The 20184-nt window shown below is 38.6% G+C and overlaps 1 protein-coding gene across 4 annotated transcripts in view; it reads right to left on the bottom strand.

Moving 5' to 3' along the window:
* Positions 1-20184, bottom strand: part of LOC106959558 (serine/threonine-protein kinase BRSK2) — a 196736-nt gene that overhangs the window by 25793 nt on the left and 150759 nt on the right. For 3 of the 4 annotated variants that reach the window (XM_015052206.1, XM_015052203.1, XM_015052204.1), the window contains exons 5-13: positions 19734-19850; positions 14885-14918; positions 14688-14756; positions 12612-12758; positions 9082-9113; positions 6652-6816; positions 5510-5607; positions 4080-4230; positions 2777-2842 (exon numbers count right to left, since the gene is read on the bottom strand). In XM_015052206.1, coding sequence (XP_014907692.1) covers positions 2777-2842; positions 4080-4230; positions 5510-5607; positions 6652-6816; positions 9082-9113; positions 12612-12758; positions 14688-14756; positions 14885-14918; positions 19734-19850 — 879 coding nt within the window. The remainder of the gene's footprint in view (positions 1-2776; positions 2843-4079; positions 4231-5509; positions 5608-6651; positions 6817-9081; positions 9114-12611; positions 12759-14687; positions 14757-14884; positions 14919-19733; positions 19851-20184) is intronic. The other variant, XM_015052205.1, reaches the window with a different exon arrangement.

A 20184-nucleotide genomic window follows, 5' to 3' on the forward strand; every position in this document is an offset into this window, starting at 1 on the left:
CCCGCCCCAGCACATCGTCCTCACACACACACACACACACACACACACACACACACACACACACACACACACACACACACACACACACACACACACACACACACACACACACAAACATCAGCAAGATCAAACAAAGCAAAGACGAGCAAAAGATAAAAGATGGAAAAGTTTGTTTTTTTAGACAGAAAAAAGAGATTTGATTTGATTTGGAGGCAGAGGGGCTACGATATCGCAACCTCCCTCCTCCTCCAATTTATATCAACTGATAGGAGGCCAGGCAGAGCAAAACTAGCAGCATTTCCACATTAGCATAGCAATTCCGCACTAACAGCAGGAGCGTTTGGGAATGAAGGTCAGCAGTACACGAGGGACAACTGGAAAGAGAGAAAAAGGTGTTTTAAGAGAGGGGAGAGGAGGAGTTCCTGGAGGAAAACTAGATGGAAGAGTACAACTTACACCCAACTAAAGTAGCATAGAAGAAAGATGCAGAAAAGCTGTTTTTGTAAAATACAGGATTCTGATACAAATCTATTTCATATGCTGCCCCGTGGGGTGAAGACAGGATTTTTGCTCAATATTTACATAAATATAGAGCACAACATTTCTCACATGTTTCAGTTGATTTAGCTTTTTTTTTTTAAAACTTTATCAACAGGTTTCTTCTGACTAGAATTGATATTAATGTGTGTTTTCTCCACCTGAGTTACATAAGACCGTTAGAAACATAGAAGTTAATATGATGGCAAAATTGAGCTTTAACCTTAAAGACTTGGATCTCATAATTAAATAAAAATGTTTGCAAAACCAGTGGAAACATGCAAATAGCTGGTGGAGTTGGAAGGATTTGTTTGCTGTAATGCTAGTAGTGTGTTTTTTTTTTTTTCTTGATTTTTGAGAATGTGCCATTTTCAATGTGCCATTGTTGTAAAAACAAAACAAAACAAAAAACAAACAGAAATGCTTTATTTCTGTTTTTTGTGTTTTGTCCTTGGTGAGGAAATGTGTTTTTCCCTGTCAAACAAATTTCTTGGTTGAAAGAACGTGCCTAAATCTAAATCTGAAAAGTGTATAAATAAGCTCAGGGTCATCTGTACATCTGTTAAATTTAGATTTAGCAATCTAAATTTAAATTCTATCCAAAAATATATGTGAAATGAACTTATTGTAGTTTCTGTTTATTACATTGGCTCAAAGCACAATTCTTATCCCATGAAATTTTCAAAAATTTTTCACGCTATAACTGTAAACTATGTACTATTGAGTTTGCATGGAAGACCAACAAAAATTAGCATATTTATGTGAAGTTTCTTGTTTCTATTGTTATTTTTACTTCTTCTGAAAAGTGCGGAGGGCATCTGTATCTAACTCTCTCAAGTCAATACTTTGCAGAACTCCACTGTGCCGCAGTTAAAGTATTCATACACATATCTCCAGGTTTTCTGGGAACTGAAAATGTTGCTTATTCTTTGTAAAATAGGTAAAATATGGTCAGATTAGATTTAAAGCTTCCGAAAATATCCATTTCTCAGGTTTTGACACAATCTGCACTTTGAATGTACATTTCAGATAATTCTGCTTTAGACTCCTCTATAACTTTAAACCTGACCTGTCAGCGGTGTTCCATTGTTTTCATTATATTATTTGTTCACTACATTTTGCTTAGGTCAAAATCTAGGGCACTAAATTACGGTTTATTTTAAAGATGTTCTTCCACTTCTGGATTGTGTTTTTCTGCCCCACATAATTGAAATGAAACATAACTGTCACTGTGTTGTGACTCAATGTGAACAATTTTAAGGAAAAGGAATGCTTTTGCAAGGTAGTGGGACTGGCGTAATTAAAGCTTAAATAAATCAGGGCAGTACTGAAATCTAGGTGCGCACTGAAACAGTTGAGTCAGGGCTAAAAGCTGAATAAAGCAGTTCCTTAACTAATTCAAATGAAAACCAGATAATTCCGGAAACGCCTGAAGGAAAGGGATGGGAAGGAGGAGTTGATATAACAGAAAAAGAAGAATCTTAAACTTAAATTCAAAGCCACCAAAGGAAAGGCTCGTTCCCCCCCCCCCCCCATAAAAATGAAAGTTATTAAAATGGATTTAAAACCTCCAAAGCGAATCCAACACATCTCACATTTGGTGAACAAACAACAGACTTATGAATTAAATGCGCTTGTTTTGCAATGATGTCACCACATCAGCCTTTCCCAGCGCTCTACTGGTGCAACTAACATTCACCAGTTTCTTGTTATCACTCACTCTGATGCAATCTTCCCTGCTGTTAAAAATGTCACTGCCCCTGAGCACAAATGTGTGGCATGATGATACATTCGCTGTTGAAATAAGACGTGGAAACGGATTTTTAAATCAGAGCGCTCAGCCTCGTGGGAGTGCGCTCCTGGCATGACTTCAGCATTTCCAAAACAGCAAAATGGAGAAATGTTCTGCATCGAGAAAAAGTAGGACACATTACGGTAGAACTGATTATGAGGAGAAGAGATAATTGAGTTAATGCCTGAACAAGTGGGGCTGTTGATACCGAGCCTCTGAATTCTAAATGTGCACCGAACTTCAGTTTTTAAAGCTAAATTAATTAGGAGCTGAACTTTAAAAAAAAAAAAAAAATGTACGTCCTCATTGTTTTCGAAACAGAACTTTAAAGCCTGTCCCTTCAACACACAGGATCTCTGCATCTTTTTTCCTGTCCTTGCGTGGTGGGGGGCATGGAGCGAGTGGAGGGGGGCGGGGGAGCATGTGGAAGTGAAGGCAAGCGAGTACCTTTCTTCTTTGCTGCATTTTGTTCTGGCGTCAGGGATATCCAAGCTTTTACTGTACACTGAATTACTAGGATGAGACAGAAGAAAAAGTGAGCAGAGAGTCAGTCTCTGTTTATGTTTAGGTCTGCAGTGCAGTTCGTTGACACGGCTGCAAACTCACTGTCAGAGCAGCTGAAACATAAACCGGGCAGCCGGAATCCCCAGACAAACAAAACACTCAGAAAGCGAGGCGTGTGTATTTGGTGCAACTTACCAAATAAATCAAAAAAGGTAATTTATTCCGAGAACGCCATTCAAAAAGTGACATTCATATGATGTGGAGGTCCATTATAAATTACAATTTCAAACTTTTATTTTTTATAAATGTCAATTAGGACTTACGAGCTGAATGAAAACCCAAAATTCACCTTAAATGTTAACTAAAAGCAACATAAAATTTTGTTTGTTGTTCTTAAAAGAGATGTCAGCTTACAGAAAAGAAGCCGACATTCGAAAAAGATATCAACTTAATATTTTGTCGGTGCTTTTTTGGCATAACTTGCTGCATAAAAGCAGTGTAGCATGACGGCCAAATAAAAAGCAAAATTTACTTTCATCTGGAAGAGTGGACTACCACTGAGAAGTAGCCCAGTCCATTTTCTTCTTAGTTCTGAGACAAAGACAATATTTCTGATGTTGTCTTTGGCTTTGGTCTGACAAGGGATGTGTTAGTTGTAACACATCCTGAATACAAGCCCAGACTCCATCTTTTCCAAATGTTTCTAATGAGGCTTGTTTAGTTTTTTTTCTGTCGATTGTGCAGCTTTCTCTATCACACTGTTTCCTTTCACTTAACTTCCCATTAATATAACTGGGTACCGCACTCTGAACAATTACCGTTTGTGGTTTGCCCTTTTTGTGAATGTAGTAGTTTTATTAACAGCTGTCCTTTAAAGACCTTGTCTCTCTGTGCTGAAAGTGTTGTTGGACTCCTCATCTAATTAGATTTTTTCCTGTCTCCATGCACCTTGAAAGTAGTTGGGGTTTTGCCATAACTTTTTTGAATTTCAAACAACCAGTCCTCACCATGATTTTGTTCATAATATATGACCATATTTTTAAAATAAAATAAAAAAAATTCTTTATGTGATATTTTAATTTTCTGAGAAACAAAAGATGGGATTTTCATTAGCTGTAAGCCACAATCATCAAAAAGATCAGAAATAATTTGTGATGAATGAGTTTCACTCTTTGAATTACTGAAATATATTAACTTTGTTGCGAGGCGCCTTCATTTCTAAACATGCCGATTACTGCATGCATACCTTTGTCCATGCTGTGTCATGTCGATGGCTCTTCTGGCTGGTACTGGTGAACCGCCGTCAGTGACACTCAGAACCTCCATGGACTTCCTCTCTGGCCTCCTCTTGCCATGACGGTTCAACATTGGAGAGTCAACGCGCTTCTTTGGAGGATCTGTGTCAAGCAGAATAAAGAGAAATGCTAAGGAAGCACAAAACACCTGACATATCAGTGCAGGTAATGAGCAGTTTTGCATATGGCCTGTGTAAATGGAAGCGTTTGACTGATGTTTAGCGCTGTTCACACATTGACATTCTAACTAATAGAGAATAAGTAATGGTTTCCTTCCAGCCCTTGAACTAATGGCCACTGTATCAACTGTATCATATTCACCGAAGGAGGAGTCCATTCATCAAAATGTCAGCGTATCGCAGCAGATACGAACACACTGTTGTCAGAAACTAACCTAAGAAGGAATTTAAGGACAGAGAGAGCATCCCCATCCCTGCTCAGACTTCTCTGCCTAAAAATCAACCCCTTGATGTGATGCACCAATTTTATTTCATCAGATAATGTTTGACCTAAATGAGACGACAGCTTTTCGAAAACCCTGTTGATCCGTTCTATTTAAAGCCGGTGTTTTTCATTGAGAGAGTTATTCATTTTCAATAAACAAAAAGCTCTTTTCATCCGTTTATCGAAGAGCCAATCTAACGCTGCGTGAGCCGGAGCTGAACCAATTTCTTCTGATGGAGGAAAACACGGCAGGTTGGTTGAGCCACAAAGAGCATCCATGAGTGAGATTTTTCAAAAAAAAAAAAAAAAAAAAAAAATTATGTAAATTAGTTAGTTTTGTTTGAATATAAACAGCTGTTTCAACATTGGTATTGCATAAACACATAAAAATAACATTATTTATAGGTTCCAGGTACAGTCATCGTAAGCCAAAAATAATTGTGCTTCCAAAGAAACCTGCATGTAAAACAGTTTTTTCCTGATGGACACAGCATTGTCTGAACATTTTCTCTGTAATTTAACTGGTCAGACTTTGGTCAGTTTTTCCAGAGCAGGCAGGCCCACCTTAAGTCATTCAAAGCACTTGAAAGTAGTTGAGGTTTTGCCACTTTGCCACGGGTTAGGGCTCACCTACTGTGAAATGTTGTATGACAGATCATTAGCCACACAACAGTTCATTAGAAAAATAAATCCAAAACTTTGTACTGTTTTCTTTAAAGTTCAACTAATAACCAAATTACCTTTCTTTTGCAGAAAAGCTTTTTAAATGCATTACTTATGTTTTTTCTATCTTGAATTTGAACATTTTTGTTTAAATTCATTTATGCATTAGTTGGCATAAAAAAAAACTGTCTCAACGCTGGCACCTTTGGATCAAAGCAGTTGAATTATCCTATTGTTTTAAAACTTTACATCACAAAACAAATCTTGGACTCACCAATCTCGTTGCGAGGAGGAAGGTTCTGATCCTCTTGACTGGGGTACCTCTCCTTACGATCAAGTAACAAGAAGTAAATCATCTTCTCTTGGTTTTCACTGCAAAGGGGCAACAATTGAAGTAAAAAGAAAGCCAAATACTAAACTTTTTTAACAGATGTAAAGCAAAATTGCCTTGAAAGTGTCTTCAATCGTTCCTATTATCTGACTGAAATGTTAGCAATTTAAATAAATAAATGTGAGATTAAAGTGCAAATCCCCTCACTATGATTAATATTCTTTAATCCTTTTTTGTGTGCACAGTAAAATAGCTGATAAATTGTTTTCATCTTTAAAATAAAAGTTTAGTTTTACAGATCATTAAGCATTCATATCATAGTATACACATATGTTCTTTAGCATGCTCAGCCATATTACAACATACAGTGTGTGCTGGTAGCCATCGAGTCCAATGAAAGTAGGAAAAGATCACAAGTTCGACCTTTACTTTCTTTGCAAATCAGGAAACCTAATGTCTTTAGCCTCTGTGCTGCACTCTCTATGCAAAGTACCCAGGGAATAGGCCTCTATAATAAAGACAGATTGGAAAGCAGTGGGAGGCAAAGAGACAAGGACCTGCAACTTCAGCTAAAATGAAGCAGGGGAAGGGAAATGGAGACCACAGATTTTCCTCCCATGCAGCACAATTACAAAATTTTCCCAGGAGAAAGGAAGCAAATGGAGGAGTTGGAGCAAAAGCACAGTGAGAGAGTAGTTCCAGCTTAGCATTAAAAGAGGAGGGATGAGCCAAATAAAGAACTGAAAGAGTAGTGGGCTCATATTTACAGCAGACATGAATGTAAATGCATTTTCAGAGGAAAAAAAAAAAAAAAAAAAAAAAAACAGGCTGGAAGCAGCGGGACATCTCAAAAACGAGTCTGCAGTGAAAACCAAGACAAGTTTGGAAAAGAAGTATCCAGCAGCAAGTAATGTAAGCAACGTGTGATAACAGTTAAGTGATCCATGGTTTCTGACATACAAACCGACAGCTTCGCAAGATTTTATAAGAGCCAGGGAAAAACCGAAGCTGAGTGTGCAAGCAGGACCCAAGACCACACTCATCAACTACAGATCCCTCTCTCTTTTGAACCTCCATCCACTCACTCATCTGAGAGCAGGTCTTTCAGGAGCTTGTTTTTGTCTCTGAAGCAGCCCAGGGAGTGCATGCTGTCCAGTACGTCTGGGTCGATGTCGTCTGCAGAAGGCAGGCTGCGGATTGTCACCTTTCTGGGCACAGGCTGCTCTGGCTCGGGTTCATTTTTGCCACCACTAATGATGCAAAAAACAAAACAAACAAACAAACAAAACAACAACAAATCATGGTCAGCTTCTTGTGTGTGCGTGCGCGAGTCCATTTTCAATTATAGAAGCATTTATGATATTCCTTTACGATCGTACAAATAAAAATGCAATATGTCAAGATTTTAATATCCGTTTCTTGCATAGCTGATCATTTTGCCAATTAAGATGTTTCTCCAAAATTAGCAGTACATGATAATAAGTACATGGGTTAGCTGCTCATTTGACAAGTATGCTGTCGAGATATGCAGGCTGCCTTTCTCAGGTATGCTCACTTTACAAACTTAGCTTCCACGTTATTATGCAATTCCCCTAAAACACCCAGATATGTCACTTTCCCCCATCTTTTTTTTCTGCCCGTCTCCAGGGAGAACGCAGGCAGGCCTCAACAAGAAAGGCGAAATTATGCCGACACCATTTTCCAGAAGATTTCCGTTTTAGTTCTCAATTCCAACAAAACGCAATGAGAAATGCTGTGTTCTTTTCTACAAACATGCCAATACACACAGACATTTAGACAGATTTGACTCAATATGCTCCTCATTACTTCTTTCCTGAATCTATTATTTTTCGTCTGGTGAGCTCAGTGAAGCAGAAACCCCATCGGCAGCTATTAAAATAACACGTCCTCTGTTATCTCTATGCGCTGAACTTGTGAAGTAGATCTAAATTAACACCTTAACTAACTTCCCTTTCTGCCGTTTTGCCATGTTTATATAAAAATATACTTGCATAATGAGACAGTCACTCTTTTTTTCACCGAAACATGTTTACAAGTAATGTTTCTCAAGTCAAAGTAAAGTCTTAAGACATCGAGGGGACAAGTCCAAGCCAAATCTCAAGTCTCAGAGGCTGAAATAAATATTCTCATTTAGTCTACCCTGTCGCTGTAGGTAAGAAAACAGTTTTATCCTATTTATCCTTAACGCTAATTAACAAATATACATTCTGAATGTCATTAACGTTTAAGACTAAGAAGCAAAAGCTGTTACAACTTGGTTAGTAGACGTACATATTTTAATAAAACTTGGCATTGGTGTCTTAAGGGCCAAAATGGAGAGATATTCACTCTTTCATTAGAGTCATGTGGTCTTCTGTCATGCAGCACATCATTTTTACTGCCTGTTGTTTAATGTACAGGTTACAAGACTGCATTATAGACTACACAATAGTTTCATAAACTAGTGAATCTTTGTTTTCTAGTCATTTTCACCAGGATCAAACATTATTACCATAAAACAAAAAAGAAACTGTACTGTCAGCTGAGGCTTCCTGTATGTCATTTGACTTTCACTGCAGACTGGGAGAGGAAAACAACTCTTTAAATGTTTTATGACATCCAGTACAATGAGCTAAGTTTATGAAGCGTCACTGATCTGTCTGTAATCTTTGTCGCAGCTTAAAATCATTATAAGCAGATAAAAAAAAATAAAAAAATAAAAAAACAGGGTTCTGTTGAAGACTGTGGCTGCCTGTGTTGAGTCAGAAATCTTTAGAAGCAGACGCAGGTTTCTGGTGATCTGTTTTTGGAATATTACAATGACTTTTTTTTTTTTTTTTAACCAAGCTACCCCCGTGTTGGAGCTTGAGCTGACCCGCAGACACTCTACATACTGAACTCTTCATTCTTATTGTTTCTTTTTTTTTTTTTTTTACATTCTAGTTGTTTGCATAATCCAGCAATCATAGATAAGGAGTTCAGAGGACTTTTACTTCATTTCAGTGATTCTTCATTTCAACTAACAAAAGTTTGTCCTAAAACTAAATCATTCAGTTCAATTAGGTAGCCGCAGAAATTCTCATTATGCAAGTTTCTTTCTTTTATTTTTTTTAATTAGTGTAAATCAAATTCTCAGAAGTGAAATATGCTTCCATTTGTGAACAAGAGTTCTCTAAATGTTATTTTATGATTTATATTAATAAAGTGGATATATTGTACTTTTAGTATCAAACCATAGGGCGAACTTAGGTTAGACTGGTTTAGTTTCCACATCCCAGCATGTTCCCTCAGGCTTTCTCCTTGTTCACTTGACCATATGCTTCAAATTTCCTTTCATGCGCTACCAATTTACCCCCATGTCCCCGAGAGTGAAGTCATGCCCTGCATAAATGTACTCTTGTGTACATAGCTGAAGCTCGGTCATTTTTCATGCGGAAGCTCCCTTCAGGTGCAGAATAGTCTAACGAAGGATGAAATTGGGGGAGTAAAAACCTGGTTAAAGGATGAGAACTTACATGTACCACGAGTGCTTCTGGATTTTTTCTAACTGTAAAAAAAAAAACAAAAGAAAAGAAAAAAAAACATTAGTGTACACTTGAATTCTTGTGACATTGTCTCATGATAAAAAAAGTAATCAGATGTGGGGTCAGAATTGTGAAAAAGGAGATGTTAGACAGTGTTGGTTATGTCACTTTAACCCAAATATTCTAGGAAAACACAAGTTCATAGATAACGTACTTTTAAAAAGTAGGCACAAGGGAAAAAAAATTATACTGATATAAAAAGAGATGAAGAGACGTTGAGCCATGAATGAGAAAGAGAGATCACACAACTGAGCTTAAAACACACACACACTGCCGATCCTGCCAATGTTCTGGTCTGAAGAAGAATCTTCCATCGTCATTGTTTTTCCATTTCTCTTAAGTTTTACACGATTTGCTTCCCCACTTAATCGCGCCGCTGCTGATGTAGATTGCTAGAGAGCCAAAAGCAAAGAGAGGCGGAAACAGCGAGCCAAAGGGTTTACAAAGGAAGACGTCTGCCTCAATGACTCCTCCTTTCTTCAACTGGCCACAGACAGAAACAAGATCAATGTCACTGCCGGGACTTTTTAATTTGCTCATGCTGCTGTTGTAGAACCACAGGAGATGCACAGAGCAAGTCTAATTATTGTCACTCATTCAGAGTTCATGTGTATATGTCTCCATCAATGTCTTGATCGTCCCCGCGTCCCACAGGACCTACCTCCGTGTGGCAGAACTGATAAACGACTGTGTGAGATATTGGAGCAATCAGACAGGCTTTCAGGCTGGTTAGCGAGTTTCAGTGACTGGTGTATGCCTCCGCAGAGGTCATGGTATCGACAGAGATATCCTGGCCATCAGATACAGGCCAGTGGGTGACCTACTCTCGCTGCATTTTATTGGGGGCCTGGAGGCAGGATGGAGATATGACGCACAGTAATGTGGTTTGAAGTAAGAAGTACCATTAACTGCACATGACCATTACATATTGAGGGAAAGCCTATCTGGTTGTGTACAGTGCTGTGAAAAAGTATAAGAAGGCTTGGATAGGAAATTTTTTACTCCAGTTTTCTAAAAAAAGAACTGGAGTAAAAGTAGTTACCCCATCTAAAAAAAAAAAAAGACTTGTTGTGTCTCATTTTCAGAGCACCTGTTCAGTGTTTCAGTGCTTTCAATCTTTTAGGATGATATTTGTCCCAAAAGGGTTTACAGTAGTTTTATTTGACTTGAAACATAAAACTATTCAAAACTGACAAATACATCTTTAGAACAAAATGATAAAGCTATGTTCTAGGTGAGGTGTTGTCAAACCTTAGCAGTTTTCTCTCTGTGAAGAAATACTTGTCTGCCTTCGGGGAAAAATGGATAGACGAGACCAAAGTGGTTTAAACATCAGCGTTCAATGAGTTCAGCTGAATGCTCTGATTTCCGGCAAATTTCTATTGTGTCTCTCATGCTTTAAGAATAACTTATCCATTCAACAACAAAATAGGATAACAAATATTTATACTGATATTTTAATGTCGGCAGAAAGCAATATGGACATATTACTTACTGACACTGAGACAAAAGTTCTCTAGCTGTTGCCCAAACAGAGAAAACGGGATGCAGACTGGGTGGGTGTGTGATAAATTAGGCTTTTCCTTGAAACTGAAGTGTACACAAGCTACATTTCAGCCCCCGCTAAAAGGCTTCAAATCTGTATTAATTTCCCCCTCTTCATGTTGCAAAGATCAATATTAGATCATTACTCAAACTTCTTTTTTTTTTTTGTCAGATAGCTTTAATAACAGAACATGAAGGACAGTATTACTCCATTTCAGGAAGAGAGTCTGCAACAATTCAGCAACTATAAGTCTTAAATGGTCCTATTAATGTCTGAACACCAAATCATGTGATTTGAGTCCAAGTTATCTGACCTGACACACAAAACTATGACTTCATTTACTCCTGTTCTTGCAACCTTTAAAGTGTATCTTCCACATGGGGCCATTTTCTGTCTGGGATGATTAACTGTTTTAATGAGGCACCGTGTACTTTGACTACAGAGCACAAGACAACCGTAATACCCACTGGTCTCTGGATGACTAACCGCAGAGAGAAAGTTGAGAAAGTTCTTATTGTTGTGGAACCTTTGCTTTGCGAGATGTGATCTTTCATGCATCAGCAAGCAAAATCTAATTAACAAAAGCAAACAGACAGTTGTATGATTACCCTGTAAATGGATCCATCAAACTGTCATGAAGAAAATCAAGAATAAACAAGCCCTCGCCAAATAACCTCAGACCCCCTCTTGTTTTGCTGTCTGCCCTTGGGTGTTCTTGCCTCATGTGTGACTTGGTGCTCACCACTTATCTTTAAGGATTCTCACTCTGAAAAGCTATTTGACATTCTGTGAGGTTACAACACATCCTCTGAGCTCCGTTTGGAGTTAGGAGCGGGGAGCAGACAGATACCATATTCTCTCCCAGCAGTTTGGTCTTAGTGTAACCCTTTATTGAGGACACTGCTGTTTTCTGGTGGGCACATCCAGGGATCTCAGGGTGACCTGCCCTCATCTGAGAGAGGGGAGATGAGAATAAGCAAAACAGTGCGCATACAGCATAATAAAGAGGTGTGTTTTTTTATTTTTTTATTTTTAGCTCATGTAGCTAAAAATACTTGCAAATAGAATATACCTTTGTTAAAATAAAGAATTTCATTTTTTTATTTGCTCTAAAATGCTGTCATCGTGCTTGAAGTTATTCTGACAATGTGAAAGATAAAACTACGGCAAAAGGAAATAGAGCAGCAACATTTACCAGCTGCGGCGTCACCGCATTTCCTCACAGGCACGAGGATGAAAACTGTTGCACTGATTCATAAAGATACCGGAGCGCCGCGAGAGGGTGTGTGCATGCAGAATGTGTATAAAAAGCCGCCCTTCATACTTTACTTTCTGGGATGCAAAATGCTAGAGATGGCAAAAAACCAACACCAAACACACATTTCTCACTTTCAAACATCGTCATCTTTAGAGATGCTTTTCTCAAGCATGGACAGGAAAAGGGGAAGGATTGTTAATCACCAAAAAAAAAAAAAAAAAACTAGGGAAGCCGTTCACCAGGAAGACCACAGTGTTTTTAGATCAGTTTATATTCACACATTTAGACCTAAATCCAAACAATGTGTTACAGGTCGCTGCAGTAAAAGGTGGCTCCACACAGACTCAGTTTGTTAAATACCACAATTTTCTGAATTGAACATGTAGAACATTTAGTAAACAATGCAACCTTTTCTGTTAACTTCTAAATTATGAACTAATTTGTGTCGGTATATCACAAAATCCTAAAACACATTGAAAGTTGTAGTTATAATCTAGCAACTAATGTAATGTAATAGGAAAAGTCCTTCCACAAACTGGTAACTTCCATGGGTTAACACAAATATGCCAAATTGAAATGAGATAATATAAAAAAAAATGTATACAAAAACATAAAAATAACCATTGCTCTCCCTTTGAGCCTATGACATGAACTGACCGTTAGTCTTTTGGATGCGTCTACTTCAATCATGCCACGCAGAAGGTTCTGACAGTCTGGAGGAATAAAATGTGGCATGTGAAACACTCCCAACTTCACTTTCTCCAGAAGATTCCTTAGGTTGTCATCATCGAACGGCAGGGCGCCCTGAGGAAGTAAGGAAGTAGAGAATCAGTTGAGGCAGTCAGCAAAAAGGGGCGGGGGAAAAAAATCAGTTTGTAATAATACATTTTATTTATAAACCGCTTCTCGAGACACTCATAGATGCTGAAATAGATAAATAACCTTCAACAAAGAGTAATTTGAAAGAGAAAAAAGATAACTGATCTGCAGTGCTATCAAGCAAGCAAGCAAACAAACAAAAATCTTATAAGTCTCAAAGAATAGTTTCCCCCAACCCCAATTATTTAATTTTCACAGTAGAGCCTTCCGTTAAGTGCACAGCAAAACAAACAAAAAAACCAGCAGGGAGCTGAAAATGGGTCTTTTCTAATAATTACCCTGATTTCTCGTGTACCTCATTCATTTGGCATTCTTTCATCAGTCATTTATCAAAGAGTACTGACACCTCACAGATGTGGCTGTGTGATGAATGGCAGCCTCCATCAGAGGACAAGATGGAGGAGAGGAAACCGGCAGGAAAGACAGACAGATTGGCTGACAAATAAGAGTAAGTGGGGGAGGGGGGGAGAAAGGGTAGACTTGTGTAACAGATGATCTGAGTGCAGAGTAACTGCTGGGGAGTATCTCTGTCTCCCACAATCAGACAAATGGTTATCTCCAAGCCAGAGAGCAGGAAGAAACAGAACAATTATAGTATTTCTACAGACAAACAGTGGGCACACGAAAAAAAAAAAAAAAAAAAAAAAAAATTTTTTTTGGTGTGAAAGAAAGGTCAAGATCAGAAAACAGTAAACATTCTCAGGTTTACATACCAAAAGTTTGTCTGAGACGGTAATACAGAGTGGAAGAAGCAAAAGAAGAGAGAAATACACAAAGCCTGTAGCAAAAAGCTGCCGTGTCAGTGTTGATATTTATTTTGGGCTCCCTTCTTTCAGCTTGGCTACATGAATTATTTATTAGGCAGAAGTGTGCAGGAACTCCAGTACAGCAGTTAATGCAACAAAGCTTAAAGGGGTGTATGGCTGGGGGACCCACAGACATAATGTAGCTGGAGAACAGATCTTATTTTAGATACCGCAATGTGTTTGGATGCAAGATAAGACCTGAAAAGACGCTTTGGATTGCAATTGAGTAAATGTAATGTGTTTGACATTTTGGGAGAAGAGCTTGGAAGAAGTTGTAACCATAAACTTCAATGTATTTTACCTGGATTTTCTGTGATTGACCAACACAACATATTGCACAATTGAGGCGCACAAAGAAACACATTTTCTATTCATGTTTTTTACAAAGAAAAAACTGAAAAAAAAACTGGAAAACATTTTTCTATTACCGTTTTTTACTCGGTGATAGACCAAGGGACACGCCAGACAGGTTGGGAATAAAGTGACATTGAACGGCTGATGTCATAAAACAATATGCCATTGCCAACATTATGCCAAAAATATAAACAATTCCACAACTTCTGAAAGGCAGAGACATGTAATTTCAGGCAAGTAGAGCAATAATCAGACTCAAAACCAAAAGTCTCTTGGTAGCGGCCATTAGTTGTGCACTGAGCAAAGGTATTATTCAAAGAAATCTATAAAAAGTCCTGAGAGACCAGAATTGAACTTGTTGGACCACATGCAAAACACTGTGTGGTGGGAAACAAACACCATACATCATTCTGAACACACCAAACCCACAGAGAAACTGGTGGGGATGAAATGGTTAAACACAGGACACTTCAGGAAGAAAACCTGCTAGACGCCCTAAACAATGTGAGACGGGGAAGAAAGTTTAATTTCTAGCAGGGTAACATCTAAAAGTCTACTCATTCAAGTTGTATTCCTTGACTACTTTACAGAAAAAAAGTACAACATTTCAGAGACTCGAAGGAAATCATGCTGGCCAGTAGCGCTACAGACTTTAACCTGCTCTTCAATCAGTAAGGAAAGAGTTGGGACTCACCACTAAAAGAGCAAAAAGAATGACCCCACAGCTCCAGACATCTGCTTTCCTCCCATCGTACTTCTCTCCCTGAAGGAAAGAGGATTTGTTTATCAAGTTCGGACAGGGTTGTTGACATTACCAACATTTTTAATTAAAAAAATAATACATTAATGCAGAAAAAATATTGTGAGGAGTGAAGAAAAAAAATCTCTTACCCTTATGACTTCTGGGCATGCATAGTGTGGCGATCTGGGAAACAGAAAAACAGCTTTCAAAAACAAACTAAACAAGCAAGAGGAGAAAAGTCAACAGACTCTAAAGTAAGACACTAATGCAGTCTGATAAACAAACAGCTCTCTAAAACACATTAGGTAGTAAACATATCCACTGGACATAGATCAAGGTGCTTCCACGGTTTAGACATCCTGAGGGTGTTCGGATGTCGACCTCCTGCTTTCTCAGTCAAGGGCATCTTCCGACAGCAGACGGTAACCAGACCCACTAATCTTTACAGCCTCTGGATGGCCTGACAGTAAAGCCAATGACTAGATTGACACATCAATATCATATGAAGATTTATGGAGCGAGCCCACTAAAACTCCTCTGTAATCCTGCAGCTGCAGTCAAGGAGTAAACTTGTTATTCCTTCTATAAATTTCTGCAGAACTATGACATTCTTGTGTTTCAAAATTAATTAACTTGGAGTAAAAAAAACAAGACCTCTGCATCACCCTGTAATTAGCTTCATTAAACAGCCTGTTACAAACTATTCACTTGTCTACTTAAACCTCTGAACCCTTTGAGATGTGTCCTCCACAGCTCCGTCTCCGTCTGTGTAGTGCCAGGGTAGCTGACGTTAACGAAGGCCCATCCAGGGCTGTTTTCTTGTAAACTCCTAAATACTAGCTTTGATGACCCGACTCCTTGAGCTGTCACAATACTGGCCAATCACACCGCCAGCACTTCAATGGGGTAAGTTCACATATGAGCCTATGCAAATATGTCCTTCCTGCTTTGAAGTGCCACAGTGCACAATGCATTTAAGTAGGAAGGGGAAAAGAAAGACATTTGTAGTATCAATGTCTCATGAGCATCACAGCATGCAAACCACAACTGGAATCTGCATAAATATATACTTGTTATTTAAAGATCTTAAAGGCTGGTCACAGCGCAGAGGAGAAAACAAACAAAAAATGTCTTAGATTAATCCTTTATTAGTATTAGAAGAAGAAAAAAAAATGTCACAAAGATATATCAACAGCACATGTGCAGATTGTCTTCTCCCTGATCCATTCTTGCAAACACATTGTTTGCTTATATGATCTATTAAGGCAGAATCTGTGTATGGGAAAACACTGTTACAATGTGTGAAATTTAATCTCAAAAAGAGGCTTACAGCAACAAAAACATGCTGACAATTTTGCAGTTCCTGATTCAAAAAGCAACCTACGAAGAAAAGGGAGCCTCTGAGGTTTTATAATAGTCTTAAGAGATTTAACAAAAAGAAAAAAAAAAAGACCTTCAATAAATTTACATATCAAATAAACAACTACTAAAAACGAGGTTCAAAATTTCAAAGTAATCCACGGCTTGCTCAATACAAATATTTTGGTCAAGATTAAAATCCGTGGTGTTTAGTTCGTCACAATAAGCGCTGCTAGATTTGCCACTTGTCTTCCAAATTGGGGATGTATTTGTGGCTCATTATCTCGTCGTCTGGCAATTCCACTAGACAAAAATGCAAAGTGGACGCCGGTGAATGTGGTTGGAATAAAAAGATGCTTCTCATTCACTCTTTGGTAGTAATGGTTCTTTTGTCATTGATAACTTCAATAGAAGTAGATGTATCTGAGACTTGAAAAGGTATCATTACTTCTCCAGTCCATCTCCTCACTTGCACTCTTCTATTGGTAAAAAAAATAAACATCTGAAAGTAGAACATGCCAGTCATAAAATGTTTTCCCTTCCCTTCCACTCAAATCTGGCATTCATTTAAAAAAAGTCTGGAATTTCTTTCCTTCCATTTAAGTGGTCAGAAATATCAATGAGCTGGTTCTTTCCCAGAATCAGCTCTATTGACTGAGTCCTGCAACTTTTCTTAAGCAGCAAGCTGAAATGGAACACGTCTTTTTTTTTTTATATCTCAGAGTAAACAGAGAGGTAGTACTGATCAACTTATGTGCTTTGGATTAAAAAAAAAAAAAAATAAGATTTAGAGAAATATTCAGCTGAAAACAGATGTGCAAACATGTTTATAAGGCTAATATTTCACACTATCGCAACTCTCCTCGATAAACACTGACCTGTTGATAACAGCTATGTGTCTATATGTAAAATAACTAAACGCCAACTGATTCACTTGATTATATGTAAGCAAAAAGACTGAATTCACCTCGGTGACAGTTCAACGTGTTTTTTACAGGAGGGAAACAGGATGAATACAACCGATTCCTGTCAACTGTATTCTCGATTAGAGTTTGGAAGTAAAAACAAAAATGTGGCCAGAGCCATTCAATTCTTAAAAATATCTCCAGTGCTTTAGCTGTTCAATGCTTTATTATATAAAATGCTTTGCATTTCACTTAGAAACACAAGGCTTGCATGTAGCTTGGTGATGAAAACCCCTTCCATGAAGGTGGAACACCTGATTTCATTTAGTTAGGGGGTTGGGCAAATAATTTTAGAAATATAGTGATACTGCGACAAATCAAAAAATTGACACTTCTGTGATCGCCATGTTCAGCAAAATAAGGGAACTTTATAAACACTTATAAATATTGTTACTAGATCTTTCCGCTCAGATGCTTCAAACTTTTCGTGTAGATAAATGGATATCAGGATTATTAATGGGGATCTGATCAGGATGGAACTGGAAAAATGTTATTTTAGTTTTGGTGGCTCTACTCTGGACTCTTTTGTGACTAAAACGAGCCCGCTGCTGCTGGATGCTTTGTCATTTTGGCCACACTGAAAAATAATATACAGGTCCCAGGTTAGCATGCATTAAAGAGGCACAAGACAAAGCAAAGCTTTTGAGACGGCAGATAAAGTGTTTTTGATTTAACTTATTTTCTTTTCTGAAACTCAGGTTAAACCTTTAAACATCTACAAAGTGCTATAATTTGCATTTGCAGCTGAATTAGTTTTTAATATAATGCATACAATATACTCTACCACATCAGACATGTGTGTGCTGGCTTAACGCACAATGTAAATCTGTGGAGCCATATTTATAGCTCCATCACCTTCAACACGTTACAGTGATAACTATGAAACATGGATAAACCCACAGCTGAGTTTGTTTAGACATGTGATTCCCTTGCTCCATGTTTGTAAGCACTTGCTAGTTCCTCTGCTTCTTTAACGCATCCGTGTATTTATATGTCGGATGTTCTCTGAGGTCCCTCCCACTCTTCCACCCCCCAATCCCCCCACCCCACCAATACCTGAGGCAAGTCTCATCTCCACTCGGCTCCATTACCCAAAGCAAATGGAATACATTTGTGTCAGACTGCCGCATGGTGAGAGGGGACCCAGATAAATCTGTTTAATTAAAAAGTGTCATATCTGCACTTAGGGATGGGGCAACCAGAAGAGCATGAATAATCAATAACCACAATTACAGTTTATGGTACATGTATTGGACTCCAGCAGATAAACACGTAGACACACTGCCCACACATTTCTGAGACACGCTCACAGAGTGACGCTGGATCTGAAGGCAGCAAGAAGAAGAAGAAGAAGAAGAAGAAGAAGAAGAAGATGCATACCTCAAACCCTAATGTTTGAGGTATGCATACCTCAAACATTAAACTCGGCAAATGCAATGCAAATGGATGACATTAGAAATTCAACCAAAAAAATGCAAGGTAAAGTACATTAAAGAACAGATGGACTTGGTTAATAGATACCCCTGAGAAAGGAGTGCTAAAAATGCCTTATTTTATGGTAATCACTGTTAAAAGGTGACTTTTTTTTTCCTTATTCACATATTCTATAGCCATGAAAATATGTACACATACAGTTGGGCTGGTCTCTACCGATGAGTCACAAGAGTTTAGGCATTAGTGTTACTGATGGAAAAAAATTATGCAACAGTTTCAGCTGGATGAATGCATCTGCATAATCATGCTGAAGTGGCCATGCATATGATGGGAGGATGAGGAGGACAGAGAAGGAGGGCGGGATTAACAGATCCTCATCTCTTCCCTGTGAACATATGTACTTTCTAAATTGCATGGATGTGAAATTTCAGTTTAATCTGGACAGAGACAATCTGTGCAGGGCGCAGATGTCACGGGGCCTTCAAGTCACCCAAATCTGGAAGCAGTTATATGACAAAGCAAAAATGATCCTGACGACATTCACATTGAAACACACAGAATTATTTTGTTCTGGCTCGTTTCATTTATTTTATTTATGGTCAAGGCAGCAAGAGTGTGAGAAACCTAACGTTAGTAACAAGAAGTCTGAATGGTTACAGCGATACTGCCGTTTTATCTTTTTGAAACTTTCAACCTCTGTCAAGGTATACGCTGAGTTTGCAAAAACAATGTAGTGCCTGTCATGTAAGAGATTAAAAAGGGAGCCGGTGATTGGTGTCTTTAAAGCAAACAGTGAAAAAGTTATTTCATCCAGACAGTTCAGGTTTAGAAAAGGAGCACTCATAACACAGCCACCCAACTCTGAAAGTGACTTCTCCTACAGGCAAATTCATTGAGGTTGTAGGATTGATGAGGCTGGTGAAATGGTAAATGTTAGATCATAAACTCCTCTGTGAGAGGGGAGGAGATGGAGAGCAGTAATGTTTGCCCAAGGTCCTGGCCGTGCTCCGAGACAGTAGATGGCAAAAGTTTCTACTCCGGAGATTTACACTGTACGCTGTGGAGGTTTACGAAAGCGGCTGACCTGTTCACTCCACTAATCATTCCCTGCTTCTTTTTACGCCTCTACTAAAACTGTGAGGAATATTTACATTTACAGCAGTTTCTAGCTTGCTAGATTTCGACACTGTAGGATATGACTTAATGCGTTAGAGCGGTAAATGCTTTTGATTGCACTTACCCGCAGCTGGTTTCCAATAGGCTGTCTCCAACCTGAAGAGAGGCCATACCAAAGTCTGCTATCCTGATGTTGTTCTTTTCATCTAGCAAAAGGTTCTCGGGCTTTAGATCCCTGTGGCTGTAAAACAGGAACAGAAGCCAGTTAATGAAACATGAAAAAGACAAGATTATGTGATCCAATAAAGGAAACTGAGGAGAAACAAAAGGTCTCATTGAAAGGTCTATCAAACACCATAAACATTTTTGTGCCTGGAAAGAACAAAGCATCTTGACCTGCCCCTTTCCTCTGTGCAACATCTCTCTTTGATCTGTCATGTTGAAGCCACACAGCTCCCGCCTCAGTGTTGGGATAGTACAAGGTGTGACAGACCTCCTGCTGTGTCCTTCCCCCCCCCCCCCCCCCTTTTTCCCCCCCCCTTTCCCCCCCCCCCCCCCCCAAAGGGGGGGGGAAA

Source organism: Poecilia latipinna, unplaced genomic scaffold, assembly GCF_001443285.1.
Source record: "Poecilia latipinna isolate Pla-1442-1.1 unplaced genomic scaffold, P_latipinna-1.0 Scaffold1095, whole genome shotgun sequence".
NCBI classification, from domain to species: Eukaryota; Metazoa; Chordata; class Actinopteri; order Cyprinodontiformes; family Poeciliidae; genus Poecilia; species Poecilia latipinna.